The sequence below is a fragment of the Aquarana catesbeiana genome, linkage group LG06 (assembly GCF_042186555.1).
Source record: "Aquarana catesbeiana isolate 2022-GZ linkage group LG06, ASM4218655v1, whole genome shotgun sequence".
NCBI classification, from domain to species: Eukaryota; Metazoa; Chordata; class Amphibia; order Anura; family Ranidae; genus Aquarana; species Aquarana catesbeiana.
The window spans coordinates 58,861,871-58,889,611 of record NC_133329.1 but is presented as its reverse complement, the minus strand read 5'-3'; the positions used below and the strand labels follow the sequence as shown (position 1 = coordinate 58,889,611).

At 43.3% G+C, this 27,741-nt stretch overlaps 2 protein-coding genes across 5 annotated transcripts in view; both read left to right on the top strand.

The window, feature by feature from the left end:
* Positions 1-27,741, top strand: part of LOC141148486 (sulfotransferase 1 family member D1-like) — a 109,855-nt gene that overhangs the window by 57,011 nt on the left and 25,103 nt on the right. The window lies entirely within an intron of this gene.
* LOC141148489 (sulfotransferase 1 family member D1-like) lies at positions 403-26,468 on the top strand. Of its 4 annotated transcripts, none has more exons than XM_073636007.1 (8): positions 403-507; positions 10,610-10,756; positions 13,641-13,766; positions 15,358-15,455; positions 18,448-18,574; positions 21,158-21,252; positions 21,542-21,722; positions 26,185-26,467. In XM_073636007.1, the coding sequence occupies exons 2-8, from the start codon at positions 10,627-10,629 to the stop codon at positions 26,295-26,297; spliced, it is 870 nt and encodes a 289-aa protein (XP_073492108.1). In that variant the 5' UTR covers positions 403-507; positions 10,610-10,626; the 3' UTR covers positions 26,298-26,467. The 4 variants fall into 4 exon arrangements, with proteins under 4 accessions (XP_073492108.1, XP_073492107.1, XP_073492106.1 ...); XM_073636006.1 differs by lacking the exon at positions 403-507 and adding an exon at positions 4,156-4,295 and having other exon boundaries at positions 10,613-10,756; XM_073636005.1 differs by lacking the exon at positions 403-507 and adding an exon at positions 4,156-4,295 and having other exon boundaries at positions 26,185-26,466.

Here is a 27,741-nt window from a genome sequence, read left to right as displayed (position 1 = left end):
AAATTGATGTGCTTTTTTTTCCCACAAATTGAGATTTCTTTTGGTGGTATTTGGTCACCTCTGCGGTCTTTATTTTTTTGCGCTATAAACAAAAAAGAGCGACAATTTTAAAAACAAAACAATATTTTCTACATTTGCTATAATAAATATCCTCCATAAAAATATAAAAAAAACTAATTTCTTCATCAGTTTAGGCCGATATGTATTCGTCTACATATTTTTGGTAAAGAAAAATCACAAGCGTATATTGATTGGTTTGCGCAAAAGTTATATAGTCTACAAAATAGGGGATATATTTATGGCACTTTTATTATTCTTTTTTTTTTTTTTTTTTTACTAGTAATACAATTTAACAATTTTCAGCTATAAGCAAGGATTTTATCATTCCCCACTTTCACTTTTGCATTCTCCCTTATCTCACCAGCTTGCAAGAGGCAGTGTAGTTAGAGACAGCAACTCAGTACAGCTTATGGAGACTGCTGTGGGTGAAGAAAAGGAGAAAGACTAGTAAGTGAATTTGTCTCTCATTTTTACACTAGAAATTTCAGGCAAGGTCGCTACTCTCTCTGTCAGTAGAACAACATGTACCAGCCTGGCACTCTGCTAACCGCTTAAATAACCATGTCATTTAGCAATCAGCCAGTTTCTTGTCACTCATAATCAGGGCCGCAGATAGGGGGGACTACCAGTCCTCCTGTAGGGGGCCCGGGCACATAGGGGGCCCGAACAGCAAAGGAAATTGGTGCAGCCAGGCAGAGGGGCAATTACAGAAGGCTCTCTGCAGCAGCTGAAAGCCGGTTTCTCTCCGTTCCGCTGACTTTCAGCTGCTGCAGGGAGAGACACAGACACAGGACATCATTCCTGTAATTACTTCCCCAGCCCCCTCCCTGTTCTGCCTGCTTCTGATCCCCCTCTGTGTGCCCCCCTGTCACTCTGCCGCCCCCGTGGAGCTGCCGGCTTCCCTGTCCTCTAAAAATATAACAAATTGTAAAGAAAATAATTGCTAAACATTGTAATAAATAATTTTTAAATATCGTAAAATAAACTAATTTTAACAATGTAAGAAACAATTGAAAGAAACAGGTTCTCTGTTATGTTTGTGTCCCCTAATAATGATTTTACTGTATTTTAAATGAAAATATAGTTTTAATATATTCGGGGGGGCTTGCCAGGTAGGATGTAAAGGGACTCGTGATTTCTATCAGCAGCCCTGCTCATAATTACAGCAATAGTTTGAAAAATAACGTTGCTTTCACACTTGAAACAAGTAATTGTAAATGCACTTTACCTGGCTGAGTGCCAAACCATAATGACAAGAGTTTCTGCATATCTTCACGTATGGTAATGTGTGATAGTAAGTAGGGACAAACTTCCCACTCTCACACTTTCCCTCGTAAGTGTGTCCAATTTACCACTGACGCAAAACCCAATTTACACATTCATACGCATAGGTGGATAAACACTATATTACCAAAAGTATTGGGACACCTGCCTTTACACGCACATGAACTTTAATGGCATCCCAGTCTTAGTCCATAGGGTTCAATACTGAGTTGGCCTACTCTTTGAGGCTATAACAGCTTCAACTCTTCTGAGAAGACCTGTCTTAAGTTCGTAGGAACCCTTAGCCGAAAGAGGGCGATAGCACAGAACAATAGGTGCACTTAGATGTCATACAAGAAGGCCGCAGACATCCTTCAATATGTGGTAACTCTGAGACTTCAATAGGAGGACAGCCGTACAGGGAAAGGCCCCAGGAAGGCGCCACTTCTGCGCGTGCAGGATTGCTGTCTCCTATGGCAACAATGTTCAACAGTTCCTAACACAAAGTTCAACAGTTCTCTCAGCTTCACTACAACTTCTACTTGTAGTTCTTCAGCCCCTTGAGCTCCCAGTCTCTCACTGGACCCTCTGATTCACTGACTATGAATCCCTTAAGCTCCTTATGACTTTGTGGTGGTATCTCCCTCAAGTGTCACCCACGCTTCCCTGCTGGGTCCCTAGCTTGGGACTCCAGATACTTCTCAAGCTTCACCCCTGCTAACTGGCTCGGTCCCTGGCTTGACACACAAGGCTGCCCTGCAAGCGTCACCTCTGCTGGCTGGGTCCCTGGTTTGGTCACCGGCTGAAGTTTCCTGATTCTCCACCGCGCCCGTTAGGTGAGAATGTTGCTCCGGTACTTGCTTCCGCTACTCACTGTGGTCCCTGGTAAAGGTGGTTAGTGGCGACAGCTTCCCTTCTACCTCCGACCACGATAGGTTCTCTGGCCGGCAGAGCCGTCACTTCTGGTTGGACTGCAAGCCGCAGTCCCAACCCTGCGCTGCTCTCTTACTTCTGGATAGGCCCTCACTAGACCTGGCAGCCAGATGCCCCGGTGTAGGACCAATCATTGGCCTAGCAGCCCAGGGCATACGACACACGTCCACCCAGACAGCCATCCAGGCAGGGCCGGCCCTACCATGGGACCCAATGGGACCATGGCTCCAGGCGGCATTTAACAGGGGGCGGCATCCAGGCCGGCAAGAAGTTACCGACAGGAATCCCGGATCAGTCAGCAAGACTCTCAGGAGCAGAGCAGAGCGGAGCGGAGCAGATGCTGATCTGCTGTGCACTGTGCGCTGTCTCCTGCACTGGTTGTTAGAATCGCCTGCCGCCCGGAGCCTAGTAACCATTGACGTCAGAGGCCGCGGCCGCCCCAGCATTCACAGCGCTCAGCCTTCAGGCCAATCAATTGCTCCGCCCACCTCTTCCATCTCCAGCGTGAGGGAAGGAAGGGTCTGAGGAGAGCTGCCTGTGTGGCTGTGCCCGTGACAGAGTGTGAGCTGAGCCTGGGCAGCCTCTCTGCCTATCTGAAAAACAAGGTGAGTTAGGTTGGTTGGTAGTACAACTTCAAGTTATTTCTCTCTAAGATTTTTTTTTATAAGGGACTCAAGCTGGATTGAATGGGACTGATCTTTCTATTGTACCCATGTTTTCCCTGGAAACACTTCAATGGGGCCTTTTCTTCTATACTGTTTGTAAATGATCATGCAGATTTACAAAAGAAACATGCGTTTTACATACAAACTATAAAATTATTTGTATGATTTTGATGGCTTCTAATCAAGATGCAATAGTTTTACAATAGTGGCGAATTTTATTGGGAACAGGCATAAAAGAGGTTAATTACTGCTGTGCTTCAACTCCCTCTCTGTGCAAGATAGATCAGATTGTCAGTAAGGCTACTTTTACACTGAGGCATTGCGGGGCTTTACCGTTGTTTTTGCGGCGCTTTTCGCCCGCTAGCGTGGCCGAAAAAGGGTTAAAACTGCCAGCAAAGCGGCGTTGCAGCGGCGCTTTGCCGGCGGTTCAGAGGCACTGCCCATTGATTTTAATGGGTAGGGGGCGCTTTAGGAGCGGTGTATTCACCGCTCCTACAGCGCCTTAAAGATTTAATTTTAGTTATCATGATATAAAATAATAAATGTGGGGGCCTTTTGGTGGGAGTGATTTTTATTTTTTTTGGGGGGGGGGGGGGGGCAGCATTTCATTCTTGGTACCAGGCAGCACCATGTCTTGGGCCGGCACTGCATCCAGGTGTCACAGAACATAGATCACCTGACTCTACCCGAATATATAGGCCAGTGATGGCGAACCTTGGCACCCCAGATGTTTTGGAACTACATTTCCCATGATGATCAACTACACTGCAGAGTGCATGAGCATCATGGGAAATGTAGTTCCAAAACATCTGGGGTGCCAAGGTTCACCATCACTGATATAGGCTCTCCCAGCAGGCAAAGGGATTTAAGAAAACCCCTGCCCATTCGCTGAGATACCCCATATACTCATAACTTGACCTTGAAATGTCCTTCTCACATCTAATGTCACTAAGTGCCCGGCCACCTAGCGGCAGAAGAGAAAAGTACAACAAGGCCAAACTTAGGGAGAAATCAGCGGATCTCTAACAGTTATCTACAGTAGCTACTCCTGACAGGGAATTGGGTGAGGAGCTTCCTGACTAAACCCCAGGGTGCTACAATTGTGTCCCAGTTGTGTCGCTATTTATGATACTTTGGGAATTTCGGCTTATAATGTATAATTGCAAGCTTAGGGAGCCTGTGTTTGGCACAGAGCCATCTGGCGTAGTAGGCACATTTCTTTTTTCTTTTGGCAGCAATACAGTGACCGCCCTTTCACTCTCAGACTGGGCCTCTCTTCCTCCCTCCTGGTCTCATAACTGATTCTGCATCTCCCCGTCCGCACACAGAAACTGCTCGCCAACCCCTCCCGGCTCTGTCCAGTTCATCCATCAGGTAATAGACACTTTTCTGACACTTTTCTGACTTGTACGTGGAACAAATGCTGGAGATCTGCCCAGTCTTAAAGTGTATGTACAGCCAAAGCATTTTATTTTTAACTAATCTTCAGGCCTCAAATGATTTTTCAAAAACAAAAAAATGGTTCTGGCATAGAAAGGGTTAAGATTAGTTTCCAGGTGTCTTCAAGGAACACACGGCTGTTAATGTGTAGTGGTCTTTTGGGACACGTTTGCACTTTCGCAGAACTAGGGCAAATACTGCTGTGCAAAATGTAAGCACGTTGATTCCCTGGAAGCCCATGTTCTGAATCTAGGGAAGCAACTGTCAACACTGAAAAGAATCTCTATACTAAAGGAGAGCTGGGAATGCACCCAGCAGGTGCCGGCACAGAGGCAGGTGGATACAAAGTTGTGCAGGCACCAAAGCAGAGTAGATGGGTGACAGTTAGGAAGGGTAGAGTGGAAAAAGTCAGGATAGAAAGGAAAGGATAGAGAGATTCTGGTGGTAGGGGACTCAATTCTCAGAAGGACAGAGAGGGCAATCTGTCACAAAGACCTGAAGCTCCAAACTGTATGTTGTCTACCAGGTGCTCGGATTCGGCACATCACGGATCTGGTGGACAGATTACTGAGAGGGCCTGGGGAAGACCTGGCTGTCATGGTGCACGTTGGCACCAATGACAAAGTCAGAGGAAGATGGAGTGTCCTAAAAAACGATTTTAGGGACCTAGGAGGTAAATTGAGAAATAGGACCGCCAAGGTAGTATTCTGAAAAATACTACCGGTACCTCGAGCCATAGGTAGCGGGAGAGTAGGGAAGTAAACAAGTGGCTGAGGATCTGGTGTAGAAAGGAGGGGTTCAGGTTCCTGGAGAACTGGGCTGACTTCTCAGTCGATTACCAGCTCTTTAGCGGGGACGGACTGCACCTAAATGGGGAGGGTGCAACTCGACTGGGAGAGAAAATGGCCGATAAGTTAGAGGGGCTTTTAAACTAGGCTACGGGGGGGGGGAATGGTCCAGATGTAGAGATAGTCAGCGTGGAACAAATTCCAGAGGGTAGTATTGGGGGCATTAGTAGTAGGTTGACTAAAGCACCCAAACCCGAGGTAAGTATAGTAACAAATCCAATTTGCAGCCTCAGAACGCCCAACAATGAGATAGTATGCAACCAGGAAAAACTACGTGGCTTGTTCACCAAAGCCAGGAGTCTAGCAGAGAAGATGGGAGAACTAGAAATACTGTTGTACGAGGAGGATTTAGATTTTGTGGGAATTTCGGAGACTTGGTTCAACAGCTCTCATGATTGGCTGGCAACCATTCAAGGGTATTCCCTATATTACAGAGATAGGGAGGGTGAAAAAAAAGGGGGGGGATGGGTATGCCTGTATATCAGAAATGATGTACAAGTGAATGTGAGGGACGACATCACTAATGGAGCAAGGGAGGAGGTGGAATCCTTATGGGTAGAACTTCAAGGGGAGGAAACCAAGGGGAAAGTAATACTAGGAGAATACTATAGACCCCCTAACCAGAGAGAGGAGGGGGAGGTAGACCTCCTATCACTGTTTGGAATGGCGGCATAAATGGGAAGTGTCATTATAATGGGGGAATTTAATTATCCAGACATAGACTGGGGCAGAAGGAACCGCGCATTCGGCTAAGGCTCGCCATTTCCTAAATGTCTTACAGGACAATTTCATGGATCAGATGGTAATTGCACCAACAAGGAACAATGCATTACTAGACCTACTGATTACTAACAATACAGACCTGATCGCAGATGTAAAAAAAAGGGGCAATTTAGGAAACAGTGACCACAGGTCAATTAGTTTCAATATAAATCACACAAATAGGAAACATAAGGGTAATACAAAGACACTGAATTTCAAAAGAGCCAAGTTCCATAAAGTATGCTCCTTGCTTGAAGATATTAAATGGGATAAAATTCTAGGAACACAAAACACGGAGGAAAAATGGGTATGCTTTAATAGCATATTAAATAATAGTATTAGCCAGTGCATCCCAATGAGAAATAAATTTAAAAGAGCTAATAAAAGTCCTGAGTGCCTTAACTCCAACATGAAAATGCATATAAAAGCAAAGGCAAAGGCCTTCAAAAAATATAAGGTTGAGGGATCATCATCAGCATTCCATCTTTACAAAGAATTCAACAAAAAATGTAAGGGTGCAATTAGGGTGGCTTAGATAGAACACGAATGGCACATAGCGGAAGAGAGTAAAAAAAAAAAATCACAAGAAATTCTTTAAGTATATAAATAGTAAATGAAAAATAAAAAAAGTTGTGCTAAATAAATACTAAAGTAAATAAAGTCCAACAGATGATCTATGAATCTAACAGATCAAGGAAAACCAGAAGTGCTGTATAAAGTGCCAGTGCAAAAGGAATCCAACGATATCCTCCACCAAGTGACGCCACCAACATATAGTCAGGATGTGCTCTTATCCCATGGTGTGGACCCTCCATTATGGAAGGTCAAGTGCGCTTTGGGATATACCAGCTCCAGGCATCAATAAGGAAGTAGTGCAGGCAGTATACATCTCTCCAGCTGTTCCTCCCGCAGCAGAATCAAAACCTCATGTCAGCCAAGCAACACCCAAAAGAAAATAAATGAGGCTTCCAATAGCGTAAAACCTTTTAAAGGTGTTTATTGAAATAAATGCACTAAACAGAAAGGCCATTGAAGGTGCATCTAATATTAAAAAACTGCAGCATAAAAATGTTAAAAGTTGCGGCGACTAGGACAGCGTCTGTCGCCGCCCGACCGGTTTCGTCACGATTGGACTTCTTCTGGGGCATGGGGAACACTTCCTGTCACCGCTATTAATATCAAAACAAAGCCAGCCAGCAGTACCATACCAAGCCTCAATCTGGATCATACGAATAACTAAGTGACCCATGCAGAGCCAGCGGAAGTGATGAATCAGCCAAGCCTCCTATTCACATTGAGTCTTGTACCGCTAGTTGCAACCGATAGAGACAGTACGGTGGGATCGTCTGTTCCTAGTGATTGGGAACAGCAAATCACAAAATATATTTTAGTAATATTGTGAATATTGTTTAACAATCATAGAGGTTGATTTACTAAAGGCAAATATACTGTGCACTTGGAAGTGCACTGCAAGTGTATTTGCAATAGGGGCGAGTTCAGAGGGTGGTGATAAATGGGGAGTACTCGGAATGGTCAGGGGTGGGTAGTGGGGTCCCTCAGGGTTCTGTCCTGGGATCAATCCTATTTAATTTATTCATAAACAACCTGGAGGATGGGATAAACAGCTCAATTACTGAATTTGCGGATGATACTAAGCTAAGCAGGGCAATCATTTCTCCGCAGAATGTGGAAACCTTGCAAGAAGATCTAAATAAATTAATGGGGTGGGCAACTACATGGCAAATGAGGATTGATGTAGAAAAATGTTAAATAATGCGTATGGGTGGAAAAATAAGAATGCAATCTATACACTGGGAGGAGAACCTCTGGGGGAATCTAGGATGGAAAAGGATCTGGGGGTCCTTGTAGATGACAGGCTCAGCAATGGCATATGTTACCCACTTGCTGATCAGCCGCCGCAGTTACACTGCGGCAGGGCGGCCCTATTGCATGAATCGCTGCACCGGTATGTCGCTTCAATTAATAGATACAGCGACCGCGTTGTCCACCACCCACCCGATACCCCTCCACAGAGAGGCAGAACAGGGATCTGTCAATGTAAACAAAGCAGATCCCCTATCTGTCAATGGAGTACGGTGGGATCGTCTGTTCCCAGTGATTGGGAACAGCGATCTCTCTCTGCTCCCAGTCAGTCCCCTCCAGCTACACTTAGAAAGCACCTCTCTAGAACACACTTAACCCCTTGATCACCCCCTAGTGTTAACCCCTTCCCTGCCAGTGTCATTTATACAGTAATCAGTGCATTTTTATAGCACTGGTCGCTGTATAAATGTCACTGGTCCCAAAAGAGTGAGACTTAGTGTCAGATTTGTCCGCCGCAATGTCACAGTCCCGCTAAAAATCACTGATCACCGCCATTACTAGTTAAAAAAAAAACGCCTTAAATCCTATCCCCTATTTTGTAGACGCTATAACTTTTGCGCAAACCATTCAATATACGCTTATTGCGGGGTTTTTTTACCAAAAATATGTAGAAGAATACATATCGGCCTAAACTGATGAAGACATTCGTTTTTTTACATATAGCAAAAAGTAAAAAAAAACCTTTTTTTTCAAAATTAATGCTCTTTTTTTGTTTATAGCGCAAAAAATAAAAACCGCAGCGGTGATCAAATACCACCAAAAGAAAGCTCTATTTGTGGGTAAAAAAGGACATCAATTTTGTTTGGGTACAATGTCGCACGACCACGCAATTGTCAGTTAAATTGACGAAGTGCCGAATCACAAAAAAAATGGCCTGGTCATTAAGGGGGTAAATCCTTCCAGGGCTGAGTGGTTAAAGGAGTGCATGCTTGTATGGCCTTTTAAAGGAACAGGGCCTAATAAGGGGACAAAAAAACTTAGAGAAGATGCAGTATAAATGTCTAACATGCAGCAAAGCTGTTGCATAAGCAAACAGCCAGTCAGGAAGTGGTGTGACCTGACAAAGGTGACGGAAGGCCCTGGTCGTGAAGGAGTTTGTGTGCTTAGGCTCCTTTCCTAGTCACCGGAAACCCCAATACTGGGTCTGACTCGCAGCATGGGGCATCCTAGGGTCCCAGCCTAGAAGTCCCAGAAGATGGAGTGATGCCATGGGAGAGAATAAGCATGAGTTATGTAAAGAGATGAGCTTCCTAGTATTCAAGTGTAATATGCGGATCGATGTCCCTGGGAGTGAGGCGACAGGTTACTGGGCTGGTGGAGTCCGGTACAGGCTCAGCGGTATTGGCTCTGAAATGCTGCACAAAAGTAAGAGAAAAGTAATAAAATGTAATGAGGAATTGATGTCCGGACTCCGTAGTGAACAATGCAAAGTGTACAGAAGTTGGGCCATGGATTACAAGTAGTTAATTTGTTTGGAGAAGCATCGCATTGCCTTAACGCCAGCCTTTCTGTAATTGGCAGCCTTGGCCCACCTTTGGGGACACTAGCAAGTGTTTTCTCCTGGTCCCCACATGGGCGTATTAAGCCCCGCCCACACCCTTGAAGCAGGTCAAAAGAAATATCAAATGCAGATCAAATAGACCTATCAATGAATTCTTATGCCCCGTACACGCGATCGGAAATTCGGCCAGCAAAAGACCAATGAGAGCTTTTGGTCGGAAAATGCGACCGTGTGTATGCTCCATCGGACTTTTGCTGGCCGAATTCCAGCTAGCAAAAGATTGAGAGCACGTTCTCAATATTTCGGTCGGAAAAAGTTCCGAACGGATGTACACATTCCGACGTACAAAATTCCTACGCATGCTCGGAAACAATTCAACGCTTGCTCGGAATCATTGAACTTCATTTTCTCGGCTCGTCGTGTTGTACATGACCGCGTTCTTGACGGTCATAAGTTCAGCGAACTTTTGTGTGACCGTGTGTATGCAAGCCAAGCTTGAGCGGAATTCCGTCGGAAAAATCTTGGATCTTGGATCATGTGTATGCGGCATGAGTGATCTCAGAAGCTCAGAAACTGATGCCATCAACACAAGGCCAAAGGCCTTCAACATGGGTCCTACAAGAGTTTCAGATTGTAACATTCAAGGCCATCTTATATATCAATGACTTATGCCTCGTACACACGATACGATTGTTGGCAGGGGATTGTCTGTAGACAGACTGTTATCCTAAAATCTTACCGTTAGTACGCTCCTTTTGACAATTGTTGTCCAATTTCCCGCCAACAAATGTTGGATGGCAGGCTAGTAAATTTTCGGCAGACAACGGTTTGACGTCAGATTTTCGGATGGTCAGTACACACATCCGTCACGCAAAAGTCGAAAGTACAAACACGCATGCTTGGAATCAATGCTCACCAAACGCAAAATTTTCAGAAGGGGCCCAAAGGGTGGCGCTCAAGAGCTGAAATTCCTCGTAGTACGTCACTATGTTCGTGTTTGTGGCACGACAATTGTGTACCGTTAGTATGCAAGACAAGATCCTGGCACACGCCCGTTTTGACAAAAATCAGACGCTCGGTTGGCCAACAATCATACCGTGTGTAGGAGGCTTAAGAGAAAACAAAATCCTTATTGTGCTATTGTGTATCATATTCTTTAAATTTCATCACATATTGCTCTGTGTTTTATGGTGAAGGTTATTGCATCTAATTGTCAAGAAGTTTTCTACAATAACTTTTGCATTTTTGTACAGCAGACCTTTCTGCAGACATGAGCCGCCCTCCGATAAAAATTGTCAGCGGGATGCCGATCCTGGGACCCTTTGCTGAAAACTGGGCGAATGTTCAGGTCTTCCAAGCCAGAGAAGATGATATCATGATTAATACGTACCCAAAGTCAGGTGAGAGAAATTCCTCTAGGTGAAATCTCCCACATTAATGCCTCGTACACACGGTCGGATTTTCCGTCGGAAAATGTTCGATAGGACGTTGTTGTCGGAAATTGTGTAGACTCCATCGGACATGGAAATTTGATATCTGAATCTCAAATTTTCCAGCAAACAAAATCCGTTTTCGGAAATTCCGATCGTGTGTACACAAATCCGACGCACAAAGTTCCACGCATGCTCGGAATCAAGCAGAAGAGCCGCACTGGCTATTGAACTTAATTTTTCTCGGCTCGTCGTACATGTTGTACGTCACCGCGTTCTTGACGTTCGGAATTCCCGACAACATTTGTGCGACCGTGTGTATGCAAGACAAGTTTGAGCCAACATATTAGATTGTAAGCTCTTCTGAGCAGGGCCCTCTTAATCCTATTGTATTGTATTATATTATAACTGTATTGTCTCCCTTTTATATTGTAAAGCGCTGCGTAAACTGTTGGCGCTATATAAATCCTGAATAATAATAATAATAATAATAATAACATCCAACATGGATTTTGTTGTCGTAATGTGTGTGTACAGGGCATTAGGTTTAATGTACACGGGACGTTTTTCAACCTCTCCTGAACGATTTAACATGACAGATAGTTAACTGACGTTTAAAAACGTCCGTTTTGCCGCGTTTACATGCCGCGTTTGCGTTTGTAAGCGTTTTTTTCAAATAGTAAGAAATTAAAACTGCTTCGGTAAGTGAAATGTGGCTAAACACGAGTTACTGCGTTTACACACGTTTACAAGTTGTTACAGGCATTTGGCGTTTCAAATGCCTCTGAACATCCGTCCTGAACGCATTTTTTAGCTTTGCCAAAGAAAGCTTCTAAACTCAACTGTCTAGAAACTACTATGAAGGACCCTGTGTAGATGTACTGATAAGATAACATAGAGGAGAGCTCAGGAGCAGCTGAAAACAAAACACCCAACTGCTCCTAAATGTCCGTTTACCAGCAGCAGTGAACATGAGGCCTAATAAATGTGAAACTTCTTAGCGGAAACATGCACCCCAAAAAAACTTACAGGGATTCTAATTCTAACCCTTCCACACTCTGTCCAAAATGTAAAAAATGTTGGCTTTAGATTTACCTCAAAGCGGTTGTATACCTGCAGAACAAAAAAAAAAATGTAAAAAAAGCCTGTAAGACAAAGGCATAATGAGCTAGTATGCACCACATACTAGCTCATTATGAAATACTTACCTTAGAACAAGCCGTCGGTATCTAATCCTGGTCCACGCTGAGGGAGCTGAAATTTTGCCCTCTGCGTGTCTTCCACCTACAGCGCCGAAGCCGCGATGACGACACACGCTCGGGAGTCTTCTTCCCGGCAAGGTTCGGCAGCACCTGCCGGACCTTCAGCCAGGCATTCACAGTGCATGCGCCGCTGACGTCAGTGGCTGCATGCAAAGTGAATATCTCCTAAACTCCCATGCAGGTTTTGGAGATATTCATTTTACCTACAGGTAAGCCTTATTATAGACTTACCTGTAGTAGGTAAAATTTTTTAAAAATGGGTATACAATCACTTTAACCACTTCTGGACCCCAGCACGCCGATATACGCCGGCTGTTTGAAGAGGGATATCTCTCTTATGGCAGCAGCTAGCTGCCATAACCCAGATATCTTCTTCTTCAGTCGGCGGTCCGGTTTCCGATAATGGTGGCCTCTGTGGTGGATTTGCCGCAACATCACCGTTATCGTCGGTGGGAGAGGAGCCCCCCCTCCCGCCGCTCTCCCGTGCCCTCCGCTGCTTACCGGAGCCATCGATAGCGGTGGAGGCGATTGGGTCCTTCCTGTGGCTGGGTATGGAGACAAGGGAAGGGAAGATGGCCCCCACCCGTCTCCATACCATAGCAGGGTGGAAGCGATGTCAAAACGTCACTTCCGCCCATAACTCTCAAAGGGACATTTTTTTTTGGAATTTTTTCAAATGACAAATGTTTTTTTTTATTGCATTTTAGTGTAAATATGAGATCTGGGGTCTTTTTGACCCCAGATCTCATATTTAAGAGGACCTGTCATGCTCTTTTCTATTACAAGGGATGTTTACATTCCTTGTAATAGGAATAAAAGTGACACATTTTTTTTTTTAAAAAAGAACAGTGTAAAAAAATAAAAATAAAAGGTAAAAGAAAAAAGAAAAAAAAATGTAAATGCGCCCCATCCCGCCGAGCTCGCGCGCAGAAGCGAATGCATACATTTAGCAGCGCCCGCATATGAAAACGGTGAAAACCACACATGTGAGGTATTGCCGCAATCAGAAGAGCGAGAGCAATAATTCTAGCCCTAGACCTCCTCTGTAGCTCAAAACATGCAACCTGTAAACATTTTTAAACGTCGCCTATAGAGATTTTTAAGGGTAAAAGTTTGTCGCCATTCCACGAGCGGGCGCAATTTTGAAGCGTGACATGTTGGGTATCAATTTACTCGGCGTAACATTATCTTTCACAATATAAAAAAAAAATTGGGCTAACTTTACTGCTGCCTTATTTTTTAATTCAGAAAAGTGTATTTTTTCCAAAAAAAATGGTAAGCGCTTGTAAGACCTCTGCGCAAATACGGTGTGACATAAAGTATTGCAATGACCGCCATTTTATTCTCTAGGGTGTTAGAAAAAAAAATGTATAATGTTTGGGGGTTCTAAGTAATTTTCTAGCAAAAAAACTTGTTTTTAACTTGTAAACAACGCATCTCAGAAAGAGGCTCGGTCCTTAAGTGGTTAACTGATATGATAGTAAACATTTGACTGGGGGGCTCTGGATTTTTGCATATAATTCAAGTAAGCGCAAACAAATAGTTCCCCATTAATGGAATAAGGGTTTATGAGTCACTCTGTTCTTTCCCAGGAACCACTTGGATGAGTGAGATTTTGGATCTGATCCTCAATAGTGGAGACACAAAAAAGACGGCCAGAGGTGCAATATATGATCGGGTGCCCTTCCTAGAGTTTGCAGTACCCAATGTGGGCAAAGGTAAGTCAGAACATAGCACAATTTTTTATTTTCCTGAGCCAAGAGTAAAACAAGCTTTGCAAAGGTCTGGGGAAACAATTGAAAGGCTGGGCGCATGAAGTACAGCGGCCAGGTTTTTTTTTTTAAGCACCTGATTAGAGACAGAGGCTCTAACAGGCTTCAAAATAGGGTGGGCTTGGGTCCCAGAGAGTGCGACCGGAGCCCACCCAGGTGTGTTACAACAGCGAATGAATATTTACTGTTGAAACACTGATTCTCAATCCGGCAAATCAGAAGCGGGTGTGAGGCCCGTTTTCCGATTGGCTGAAAAGAGAAGACTCCCGATTGGCCGCTGAGGAGGAGGGAGGAAACGGAAGCCACCGCCGCCGTTGTCACTGTGATGACCCATAGAGAGCAGGAGAACGGAAGGCTGCGGCCACCGAACAGGGGAAGCTGCCGGTGATGGGGAAAGTGCTACCGACCGGACCGGGATGGGGTTTGCCAGGGGTTGGGGTTGTGGCATACTGTTTGCCGCCCCCCTCAAAAAAAAAAAGTCCGCCAGCCGCCACTGCCAGAGTAAGACGTTACTAAAATGCTGAACCATACACTGCAGAGACAACACTTATAGTTTGTCTATAAAGGTGCGCTCAGCGCTGTACCCTCCACCTTTTCCAGGCACTCATTGAATGATGCTGACCTCATATGAAGAAATGTAGGTCATATAAGGCCTACGCACTCCCAGTGTAAAGTGAGTAAGCCATTGTGGACAAGCCATTGACGTTGCTGTCCTGTCCTCCTACTGCTATTAAACTTCTGTTGCTGTAGGGGTTACCCGCTTCAGATCTCTGGGTTCAGCTATAGAAAAGTTCTATCATTAATTGCATAACCTATAACAAGATGTGTGAATGGAGCAGAGCCTGATCAGTCAGGATTCTCTCCCCCATTCACAGATTGTGTTACAAGTATGAAAAAACTTCACTCATTGGGGGAGATGGTAGGGGGGCAAGCCCTCCTCAGATCATCATTAATACAGCTGAGCCTGGAGACCCCGAAGCTGATAACCCCCAACAGAAACAGAACTTTAGCAACAGGAAGAGGACAGGGCAATCCTGCAGTGAAGGGTTCTACATAATCCAGCTATTTGCACATCATGGGGGCATACTTTATTACAGGTAAGCAATGTAACTAAAACTGTAGAGAAAAAAAAATGTGTTTTTAGCTAAACTTCAGGAAGAATTCCAGGTATGGATATTTTATACATAGCTATGTTAGTACTAGCTTGGACCAATGTAACTATGTATATACCATGTGTGGCCGATCCACCAGTTTTCAGAATACCCTAGGCCAGCAGTTCACCATGGGACCTGGAATGGAGATGTCTAGAGTAGGATCACTGTCTACTTCAGTGGTTTCCAGGGACATCGGCCAGGAATGGTATATACATATTTACATTGGTTCAAGTGGGACCAATGTAACTATATAAAAATATACAATGCCTGGAATTCTTCTTTAATGGCAAATAGCGATAGTATACAGTATTTGGATAGTGAATTGTACACCAATATGGAATTCTAAAGAATAAAATTACATTTGGTTGCTTCTTCACCCCCAGGAACTGAAATCCTGAATTCAATGGAGACTCAGCGCGTGATCAAATCTCACCTACCTATGGAGCTTGTCCCACAGAGCTTCTGGGAAAAGAACTGCAAGGTGCAAGGCTTTGGTGTGATCTACATTCTATTGGAGAGCTGGTCAAGCCCTGTTTCTGGAGATACTGATCTATAAAACTTAAAAAAGTCAAAAAAAGGTGTCTCTTATTCCGACTCCTACATACTGAATAGAAATGTGGAGGGGTGGAGCTCCCGGTATAAAGAGTACCAACATAACAAAAGCAACACACACCCAGTTTTGGGCTCAACGGACCTCCAAGAACTTCTTATCCCTGTTTTATGAACATCCAGGTCTATCCCTCATTCTGGATAATCACTTCTATCTATCATTCTGGAGATCCTGTTTATCCTTTGTTTCTTGAGAGCCCAGTCTAACCTTCACTCTGCAGAGCCTGTCCTATCTATGTTTCTGGAGAATCTGGTCTATCCCTCATTCTGGGGAGCCTGCTTGATCTATGTTTCTGGAAAGCCTGGTCTATTACTTATTCTGGAGATCCCAAATTATATCTCATTCTGGAGAACCCGCTCTGTCTCTCTTTCTACTATATCCTTCTTCTGTACATTTTGGTATTCCTCTCACATCCTTGAGCCTGCCCTGTCTATGCTTCCTGAGAGTCTGGTCTATCTTCTCTATTGGAAAGTCATGTCCACCTCTTCTCCTTAAAAGATCCATACACTATTCTATAAAGTAGGGATATGCAATTAGCCTGTCATGTCTATGCTTCCTGAGAGTCTGGTCTATCTTCTCTATTGGAAAGTCATGTCCACCTCTTCTTCTTAAAAAACCAATACACTATTCTATAAAGTAGGGATATGCAATTAGCGGACCTCCAGCTGTTGCAAAACTACAAGACCCATCATGCCTCTGCCTCTGGGTGTCATGCTTGTGGCTGTCAGGGTCCTTCTATGCCTCATGGGACTTGTAGTTCTGCAACAGCTGGAGGTCCGCTAATTGCATATCACTGCGTATAAAGCTTAACACATATTAATACAGAAATCCTGAAATATCTTTCTGGAGAATTAAAGCAGAGTTCCACCCATATAAAAGTCAGCAGCTACAAAGAGTGTTACTACTGACTTTTAATAATCGGACTCTCACCTGTCCCACGGTCCAGTGATGCGGGAGAACGAAGCCCCGCTCCTCTCCCCCTCCTCTGCACGGCGCCGGCATTCTGACTGTGGGCGCCTGGCTGTGGCTTCACAGCCGGGCACGCACTGCGCATTTGCGAGCCGTGCTGCGTGCTTTGATTGGCCGGGCAATCTTCTGGGACCTGTGACATATCCCAGAAGATTGCATGGAGGGAGGGGGAGAGGTGCCGCGGGAGGAAGTGGGAGCTGGGTGCCTCTAAAAAGAGGGTATTTGCTCCCCCCCCCCAAAAAAAATGATATGTCAGGGGGTCACCTTCACTGAAAGCGGAAGTTCCATTTTTGGGTGGAACTCTGCTTTAAATCTGCCAGAAGAGCCTGGTGTAGCCCTCTATTTTGCTTTGCATCTATTAAGGTAACTTTGCATTAGAAGCAAGAAAGCTTAGACCTCTGTAGCTTATTAATGTGCTTTTACTAAACAAAAATGCTGCACATACAAAATATTACAATTATAGGAAAACAATACAAGACTGACAGATATACATACGACAAGCAAAATGCCACCAACTTCCTAGCAAACACATGAACTATGGTCTGTGTACAATAGGACTACACAAAAAGGTTTCTTCTGGCATAGACCTTCTTTGGTGTCATTATAGGGTCCTCCTGTCAGCTTAGACTGTCATTTGGAAAGTTCAGTTAGACAATCCTGTCAGCTTAGACTGTTATTTGGAAAGTTCAGTTAGACAATCCCCCATATGTGTACCCTTTCTCACTACTTTTATATGGGAGAACATTTCTCAACTTAACTCAACCTCTAGATGACACTGTTGTATCATACATGCCATAGGTCATATATGTCAAAAGGTCAAGCTATGTTGACCATTGGTTACCTGACTTGTTGACTTCAGTTACATAATTAATGTAAAACACTAGAAACATTTAACTGCCAGCTGACTTTAGCCCAACATATAGTTCATTGTTTTAGAGGACAGCTTGTGTAAATGTTTCCCAGGCATTTGCTGAGTATCCACTCAAACACGCAAAGAAACTTAATGTCTCCTTCTAAGGCAAACAAACACATTCTTCTGGTACACACGGTATTGGCTGGTTCAACAGAAACCGGTTGACATTCGGCTTTTGTCAAAAAGGGGCATGCCAGAAAAACATCTGCCGATCAGCATCCGATCAGCATCCGATCATCGCTAGCAGCCAATGGCTGACAGCGCTGACTGGAGTGTTGTGGCAGGGAGCATCCCACTGTCAGAACACCATAGCTCAGATCGCTGCACTAACATCAGATTGTTAGTACAGGGGCTCCTCCCTAGCGCCTCTTTTTTTTATTCAAAGAATATCTGATAGTGTGTACCAGGCATAAGTCTGAGAAAAAAAAATCAGAAAAACAGACATATATATATATATATATATATATATATATATATATATATATATATATATATACATACATATTAAATGCAACACACCCTCTTAGTGGAAAGCATATTGCATCTCTTTCTGAAGCGTCTGATCTGTATCATGATGGAAAGGTCTGTCTATATTTTTTTTAGAGTCTATCTATGGCAAGTCTGATATAGCCCTCTTTTTTGGAAATTTTCATATTTATCACAATGAGGCCTATCAATTTTATTTATGTATTCATGTATTTAATTTTGTATTATGTTTTGCTAGCTGTTTCCTTTTTTCACCTATCTGCAGAATTTCAATTTTTTTAGTCTGCATTTACACATGTACATGTCAGAATATTATATCAATCCCCTATGACAAGAAAGAGACCAGTGATGGTGGGTCCATTTGGTCTGCTCAGCTCATCTACTACAAAGAGTGTTCAAGCTCTCAGTGTACACTGTGCCACTAAACAGCTGGAATATCTCACACGTTGCACAGATCTGTTTTAATTCTACAGATTCTTTTCCATCTCTGTGCAGGTGATCTATGTGGCACGCAATCCTAAAGATGTGTTGGTATCATATTATCATTTCTATCAAATGGCCATTGTCCACCCGGATCCTGGGACATTCGGGGAATTTTTTCAAGGTTTTATGGATGGGACAAGTATGTATTCCTTTTTTATACCTATCTTGGTTGTATGAAGGGCTTAAAATGGTGATCATTGTTCATGAAATCCTCCTGAGGAAGACACATGACCCTGTGTCGACACATATAGGGGAGGGGCACGGACGACCACGATATTAGGAACTAGCGTGGAGCTGGTTTAATTTAGAAGTGTCAGCGGGGCTTGTGTGGAACGGAAGAGGTAGATTCCAAACACGGATTGTTTTTTGGCTGTTTATAGACTGGTGCGCTTGTAGCACCAGAAAAATGTGAGTACCCTGTTATTGCCTTTTATGCAATAAACACCTATTTTAAAATGATATAAGCACTATTAGCTTTTATCTACATTTTTTCACCGGCCACTACTGGGTACCTGGGAGCAAGGAGTGGAGAGGAGTTCTGGGGTTGCCATGGTGTAGCCCTAGAGAGGCTAAAAAAGCTGTTTCTGACCCTACTTAGCTGCAGTGGTCACACCGTTTTAGGTGAAATTACTTCTGGAGAGGGGGGAGCACCTGTGGTGGTACACATCTTGGATTTTTTTATCTGATATATGTGTTCATTGTTTGGTGGATTCTGGAGCTGTAGCGTCTAAAGCACCTGCTGTGTCCATTGTGTTCATTGTTTGGTGGATTCTGGAGATCTAGAGTCTAAAGCACCTGCTGTGCCCATTACGAGGGGTTTCCACTATCCTTGTGCTGAGTTCCCGGTCTGTACACCTTCTGTGCCTATTATGAGGGGTTCCCACCATCCCTGTGCTATATTCCCGGGTCTGTATACCTGCTGTACCCAATATAGGGAGTTCTCACCATCCCTATTCTGTGTTCCTGGGTCTGTACACCTGCTGTGCCCATTGTGAAGTGTTCCCAATATCCATGTGCTGAGTTCCCTAGTCTGTACACCTGCTGTGTCCATTATGAGGGGTTTCCACCATCCTTGTGCTGAATTCCCAGTCTGTATACCTGCTGTGCCCATTATAGGGAGTTCTCACCATCCCCATGCTGTGTCCCTGAGTCTGTACACCTGCTGTGCCAATTATGAGGGGTTTCCACCCTCCATGTCCTACATCCCTGGGCCTGTACACCTGCTGTGTCCATTATGAGGTGCTCCCACCATCCCTGTGCTAAGTTCTCAGGTCTGTTTACCTGCTGTGCCCATTATGAGATGTTCCCACCATCCCTGTGCTGAGTTCCTGGTCTGTACACCTGCTGTTCCCAGATCTGCACACCTTCCACCATCCCTGTTTTTGTTTATTCTATTTTATGTAGAATGTAACAGGGGGAGAAGAAATACCAAATGTGAGTGAGAACACCCAAAGCACCTAAGTGGACATGAGCAGAGTCAGGAATTATGGTGGTATGTTCTTGCTGTTGAAGCATTCAAAATCCATAAGAATGCAGGGGCTGATTAAGCTTACTAAACCCTATTTACTGTATATCTACAAAAATTACTTTTGGGTGAGCTGGTCCTTTAATTAAAAAATGTAAGTGCTGTGTATTTTTAGACAGTACCAGAGGCCCCTTTCTCAGGCAAGTGCCTGGCAAAGGGGCCCTGCATGGCTCTGAAACGTTGCTGTTTGTGTACTGTGTGACCATGTAAATAAATCTTTGGATCCTTCTGAGGAATCCCTGGTGTGCTGATGACATTTCTGACCTTATAATTTGGACCCATGTAAGGATACAGGTCTACTGCATATAAACCTTTTTTTATGAGGGAAGATGATGGGCTTCAAGACACTTCCACAGATCAAGGGTTGGGGTCCATCAAATCAGCAATGAATGTTTTCCCTTTAGGAGGCTGGGCATTCCTTCTGTCCACTAATTCAGTTTTCAGCTAGAATGTACTCAAATCGAATAAAGAGCCACCATAGTGTAGTACTTTAAATCAGAGGAGTAATTTATTAAAACACTCACATATGTCAGTGCACATCTACTGGTGCACTGCAGGAGAATCATCACAGTTATCCAGCATGCATAAGCAAATTGCAAGGGCTGCTCAGAACTGCACTTCTGGTTTCCTGGTGTGAAGCCACCCAGCTCCGCCCAACATGTTGTGTCATCGATCACATGACTTCATCATGGAATCCCCACATGGAAGTACCAGTAATTTATTTTACATAATAAGTGTTGTATATATGTGGTTTGATCATGTATTTTTGGCTATGGGGCACTATAATGGTGATGGATTTGTTTTGATGGTTTATGGATTTATGAATTAATGTGAGCAGCTTGGCATCAATATTGATTTTATATTATAAGTATAGACGTGGGTACACATATAAGGTATCTGCAGCAGCTTATCGGTTGGTAATTGATTATTTTGTTTGATTTGTAATATCTAGGTGGCAGCGCAGGACTATTTTATATAAATAAAACATGGCGGCCAACAAAAAAAAAAAAATGAGTGAAGATGCACACCATGTTTAAACAACAAAACAACTTTTGAATGAATTGGAGTCACCTCAAAACTCGATTCCCTAAGTGATATAAGAAGCAAGTGTAGGATTCAGCTTTCCAGCATCCACATAAATCTGAAACACAGGTTCTAGCTGTAAGCAATCTGAAATTGTCCTATTCTTTCTTGCAGTTGCCTTTGGCTCCTGGAGCCAGCATGTGAAGGGCTGGTGGAAGATCAGACAGCAGAAAAATGTGCTTTATATTTTCTACGAGGATATGCTGGAGGTGAGACAGTCTCCTTCTGCTAGAAGAGGATAGGTGAAATGATTACTTCACTTAATACCAATACTTAATACCATTGGATGAAAAGTTTAATACTGAACTTTGAAAACCTGACAGCTTCAAATTTAGTTTTCCCGGCCACAACTGATCATTGTGATGTCTTCTCACCTTTTTTGGTGATGGCAGATTTGAGGTCTTCTAGTTCAGGGATCAGAGAAGTGCTTTATGAATGTATCTGTCTTTTCCGCTAAGACCAGGCACATTGTCTTCATCTTCTTCTCTCTGGGTGAAGGATCCAAAGCGTGAGATCAAGAAGGTTTTGAAGTTCATAGAGAAAGACCTTCCTGACGATGTTCTGGAGAAGATCCACCAGCACACCACGTTCAAGGCTATGAAGGAAAACAAAATGTCCAATTATTCTACCATACCTTCATCAGTCATGGACCACAACATCTCCCCTTTTATGCGGAAAGGTAAAGATCCTCAACCCCACTCCATTCCAAATGATAAAATCCACAGATCTATACCTGCTAGTAGAAAGTAATTTTTGTTTTAAGTCCTCATGCACATGGACGTTTTTACAGCTGCTTTTTTGAGCTTTTTTTGCAGCTTAAAAAGGCCTGTCTATGTTAGTCTATGGCTTCATGCCCACCTAGGCGTTTTTGAGCTGCAAGTGGCATAAGCGTTTTTAAGCTGTAAAAAAAACCCAGGACCAGTGCGTTCTGAAAGACGTTTTTCAGCTGTAAAAACGTTCTAACACTGAAAAACGCTCAAAAACGCTCAAAAACGCTGAAAAACGCTTAAAAACGCTCAAAAACGCTCAAAACGCTAACGCGGAAAAACGCTCAAAAACGCTAAAAACCGCTATTGCAAAAACGCTGAAAAAAGCTGAAAAAAGTTAAAAAAATTCACTGCAAAGATACTGGCGTTTTCATAACGTTTTTTTAACAGCCTGTGTGCATGAGGGCTACGAGTTTACAGGAACTAAATATTTATTTTCAGGTAAACACATAATAATTCATCTTGATGAGTTTCAATACATAGTTTGTAATCGTGTACATACATGAGGTACAGTTATACCACCATATTACCTGTCCTACTGTATGTAACACTATTACAGGTTCATGTGAGATGACCCCCAAGTGGACCACTAGGTGTACACTCCGAAAGTCCAAGTCCTGTTACTTGCATAACTGGATCCTTCTTGTGCAGTCGGTAAAACACCAAAGGTTTGATGGTCACTTTAGTTGGGTTTGTAGATTTATTAACGAGCATTCAAGAAGTAGAGGGTGAGGGAAGAGTATACCTGAAAGCACAATAGCAGTACTTCTATGTACAGAAGCCCCTTGGCTTTACGCATGCAACAACTTCAGAAAGCTTTAGAAAGCTTTTGTATCACCCAATGCACCAAGGAAGAATAGAAGCCAAGGTTATTGTGTCTTCTTGGTTACTCCATAAGTAACTGCAGGTCAGCCAGGAGGTTCTTGTGCTTGCCTCCCCATCTGACTGGTTCAGTTCTGCTTACTCTTTGCAGGCAGGCACAAGTGATTCCTCAGGTTGCAGTACATCTCCCTCAATATTTCAGTCACATCTTCCTCTGGACAGAATTCCAGGAAATACATTTTTTTTGGGGAGCTGCTAAGCAGGGCCAAGAGTAGCATTAAACTCTTAGCACTGGCTCTCTTCGTGTGGAACCCAGAGGAACAATTAACTTCCTCTAGCATAGCTCCATCTAGGGCAGAGCCCAAAAAAGGACAGAGCACTCTGGAACGATATGCCAAGGATTCATTTCCTATCCTAAGCTTACTATATTGGACCAACTCCTCTGTGATTGGCTAGGAATACTTGAGGTGATTATAGCCGTATTAATGCAATAGAACAAGTGTGTAGTGTCCACGATACTTTTTTATTTGCACTAACATGCACATTTGCAGGACAAGATTTCAGGGTGTACCTCCTTCTTCAAGGTCCAAGCAATACTTAGAGTACAACTAAAGGCAACAGTTTTTTTTTTTTTTAGTTTTGGATAGAGTGCTGAGGTATTAGAACCCCTGTCAGTTTTTATTGCTCTCTGTGCCCCCGTTATGGAGGTTCACTCTCTCTAGTTGTCCTGATTACCATTATCATTGAAAGGGAAAGTAAAAGAAAATCCCAAGTTTTTGGGTTGTCCCCAGAAAAGTAATAGAGAGGAAATTTTCCAATGGAGACACTAAGTGCTGGTGACCTGGGGGTCCCCAAGGAATTACCCTAATATGCAGGGATTTCCTCTCACTTCCTGTTTGGCTATGGGACAGGAAGTGAAGGGAAATCTCCGCAATGGGACACAGATGGCGAAAAAGGATTTATAACCCTCCCTTGCTCTATCCAAAATGAAAAAAAAACGAAAAAAGTGCCTATAGTTCTTCTAAAACTTTGTGTATTAGTACTGCTTGGACCCTGAAGAAGGAGGTACACGAAAGCTTGTCCTGAAATTAGACATGTGCAATTCATTTAGTTTCAAATTCTATTTTTAATGAATTTTGACCGATTAGTTAATTCGGAAGTTTCAGAATTTCAGAATTTTCGAATTTGGAATTGGAAATTTCGCTAATTCGAAAGTCCGAAAATAAGAATGAAAATCTGAAAATTCAAAAGAATGAAAATGCGAAAATTCGAAAACCCAAAAATCAGAAATAATAACTAACTAATAATAACTTAACTATAACTAACTATTAAATTATAGGTATTGGAATTTCCTTTCAAGTTTGGCTGTTAGTGAACGTAACGAATATGAATTTATCCAAAGTTACGAAGTTATCTGAAATAACGAATGCCGTATCTAAACGAATGGAACGTAAGGATCTAATAATAATAAATAACAATAATAAAAACTTTTTATTTTTATTTATTATAAATTTGTTCCATTCCATTTGTTTGGATACGGCATTCGTTTTTTCGAAAAATTCGTAACTTCAGATAAATTTGTATTTGTTACGTTCACAAACAGCCAAATTTGAAAGGAAATTCCAATACCTATAATTCAATAGTTAGTTGTTATTAGTTAGTTATTATTTCAAATTTTACTGATTTTCTTTCTTTTTTTCAGGTTTTCGAATTTTCAAATTACCGAAAATTGGGGATTAGGAAATTCGAAAATTGAAAATTCGAAAATTCGAAAATCCGAAAATCGAAAATTCGAAAATTTGAAAATTCAAAAATTCGGAATTTGATAATTTGGAATTTGATAATTCGGAAATTCGAAAATCCGAATTTTCAGATTTCTGAATTTCCGTAATTCTGAATTTCCGAAAAAAGCAAAAAAACAAATGAAACGAAAATGAACAAATTTTTTGTCAGTGCACATGTCTACCTGAAACTGTGGATGTTAATGCAAATAAGAAAAAAAAGTATCATGGATAGTTTTAGGAAGGATAAATATTTATAATTCTTCTCACTTTGCTAACACACAGCTGAGTGAATAGCGAACGCACAGCGTTGCGCCCACTATTCACATTTTTGGGCGCCTATTAGAGCCTATGGCTCTAATCAGGTGCTTCCAAAAAACACCCCCGCCGCTGTAATTCAGGTGCCCGGCACTCGAAAAGGGGCCATACACCTGAATAGGGGGTGTCAGCAGCAACCATAGATAGATGCATGCAATGCATGCATCTATCTATGGTGATAGAGCGGTGACAGGAGAGACGGGGCGGCGCTCCTGCGCCCTTTATGGCTGCACCACCACTGGTCAATGGAAACTTATAGGAGAGGCAGAAATTGCTCATTGCTCAAGGAACCCCTAGCAACCTCTAGAGCAGGGATATGCAATTAGCGGACCTCCAGCTGTTGCAAAACTATAAGTCCCATCATGCCTCTGGGCGTCATGCTTGTGGCTGTCAGAGTCTTGCTATGCCTCATGGGACTTGTAGTGGAGGTCTGCTAATTGCATATCCCATCTCTAGAGGAACCCTTGGCTTTCATGGAACCCTGGTAGAGAAACCCTGCTCTACACGATGTTGAACCTGTGAGTGTTCCCGGTTGGGCTGACTTCCCACAGGGTTATTTGTGACCTCTAATTACCATATTTGAATCTAACGTTAAAACCACTTTATCTTACCGGATCTAACAAATAGCTTCCAAAATAGCTGTTTGGTCAATTTTTTGATAAGGGGGGGCTGATAACGGGTTAGCCCCCCCAGCAAATAACTGTTAATATTGCTTCTTCTGTGTGAGATCTAACGCAAACAACGGTTGATCTAACCTGATCTAACAAAGATCTAACAAACTGCATAAGATTTTTTCAAAAATTTTGATATGGGGGGGGGCTAACCCGGCAGAGGTTATTTGTGAACTATTATTTCAATAAAGGGTTCTTTCATTGCACTCAGACTGTATGTGTTATTGCCGCCACACTGCACTGCACCCACCCACAAGAATAGAGTTGCCACCTCATCCCTTTAAACCCGAACACATATGAACTACACGGGTTCTGTGGCTGATTAAGGTGGTAATTAAACTCACTTGGTGCCTTATCTGCATTAAATTAGCCTCAGAACCTGTGTAATTCATATGTGTTCAGGTTTAAAGGGATGAGGTGGCAACTCTACACAAGAACCCTCTCCTGCCTGCATGCCTGAGCTAAGGGCAGATGGATTTCAGGAAGTAAATGGTACATGCATGCCAGCATAGTTAAGTTGTCCTAATGCATGAGCTGTCCTAATGCATGAGCTGTCATCTTGAGTAAGGGCAGATTGCCCTTACTCTAGATGGCCACAGTTAGACGTGGTAGAGGGTGTTTTTAAAATTGATTTCTCGACAAAATAAATCATGGAGACATGGATGGGTGGGTGACTTTGCTTTGAATATCAATACTGAATTAAATAGTGTTTTGATCTGTGGTGCTCAGATACCATTTAGTTCTCCTTTAATGGATCAGCCTCTGCATGTCTCTGTCTCCAGGTGTCTGCGGGGACTGGAAGAATCATCTCACAGTGGCACAGAATGAAATCCTTGATGCATATTTGGAGCGGGAGATGTCCGACACAGATCTAACTTTCCGATTCCAAGACTGATGCTGCATTGGAATAAATCTCCTATTTCCCTTATCCCTTTTATTACAGGGACATTTTATGACTAAAGTAATTTTGGTCAGAAGACTTGTATTGCTATCCATTTACAAAAAAAAAAATCTAGGTAAAAAATGTTCTGGTACAGTCTAGCACAGTGATGGTGAACCTTGGCACCCCAGATGTTTTGGAACTACATTTCCCATGATGCACATGCACTCTGCAGTGTTGTTGAGCATCATGGAAAATGTAGTTCCAAACCATCTGGGGTACCAAGGTTCGCCATCACTGGTCTAGCAGCTCATCTCATTCGGCTTCTTAACTGCAAGGGGCTGAGCAAAACATAAAGCTAAAGCTGGTTAAAACTTAACCTGACCCCGTAAGTGATTATACAACTTCCTCTAGCTTTACCAACAAGCATGTAGTGTGACGGTCTAGTTATGTAGCACTACCTCGGAAAGGGTTTCAGATGACTGGTTTCCCCATTCACTCTTATCCAGACACAAGGAACAGTCTTCAGACATCCCAACCTGCAAAAACTCATTTCAGAGAGGTGACGCTTCGCGCCCGCAAACGCCCGGCCCGCCTCCCCCCCCGCGGCAAAATATTTTTTAAATCACTTTCTCAATATTTTTTCGCAGTGCTTCTGGGGAAGGGGTGGGTGTCAGTAGTTTTTTATTTTTAATAATTTAATTTGTTTTTAATTTTTTTTCACAATGCTTTTTGGGGGGAGGGGGTTGGGGCAGTGGACAGTATTGGTAGGGCAGAGGAGAGTGGTGTCAGTAGTTTTATTTTATTTTTTTTTTACGCTTTTTCATTTTTTAGAATTTTATTACAATTTTTTTGGGGGGGGGGCTTTGGTGAGATTTCAGGGGTCTAAACAGACCCCTGACATCTCCCCTTTGAGACAGACAAAGGGACTGAGGACACAGATTCCCCAGTCCCTTTCTCAGCACTAAAGATAAATGAACAGGAGACAGAGGCTCCTCTCCATTCATAAACACAGTTTACTCTGCTCAGTTATCACAGAACACAGGAGCGATCTCGCTCACTGTGTCCAATTGCTAGTTCCCCCCACAGCTGGTGGGAGAGGAGAGGAGGGGAGCCGGCTGCGGGGGACGAGGGGGGCTGGAGAAGGACACGGAGGGGCCCGGGGGAGGAGCACACAGAACAGCTGGGGATGATCGGTGCGGCTGGAGGAACAGCTGCGATCACCGATCTCCCTGTATAGCTTTTTAGCCTTCAGCCGCGGGAGGGAGAGAACGAGAAGCGGCAAAATCTATACAGAGGAGATCGTGATCACAGCTGATTCCCACCACACCGATCATTCCTGGGAGATCAGGAGGCGCCTCCGTGTGTGCGGGAGCCGCCGCAGAAATGCGGGAGTCTCCCGCACCTTCCGGGAGAATTGAGATGTCTGAGTCTTTGAGGTTGCTATTTGTTGTTTTAT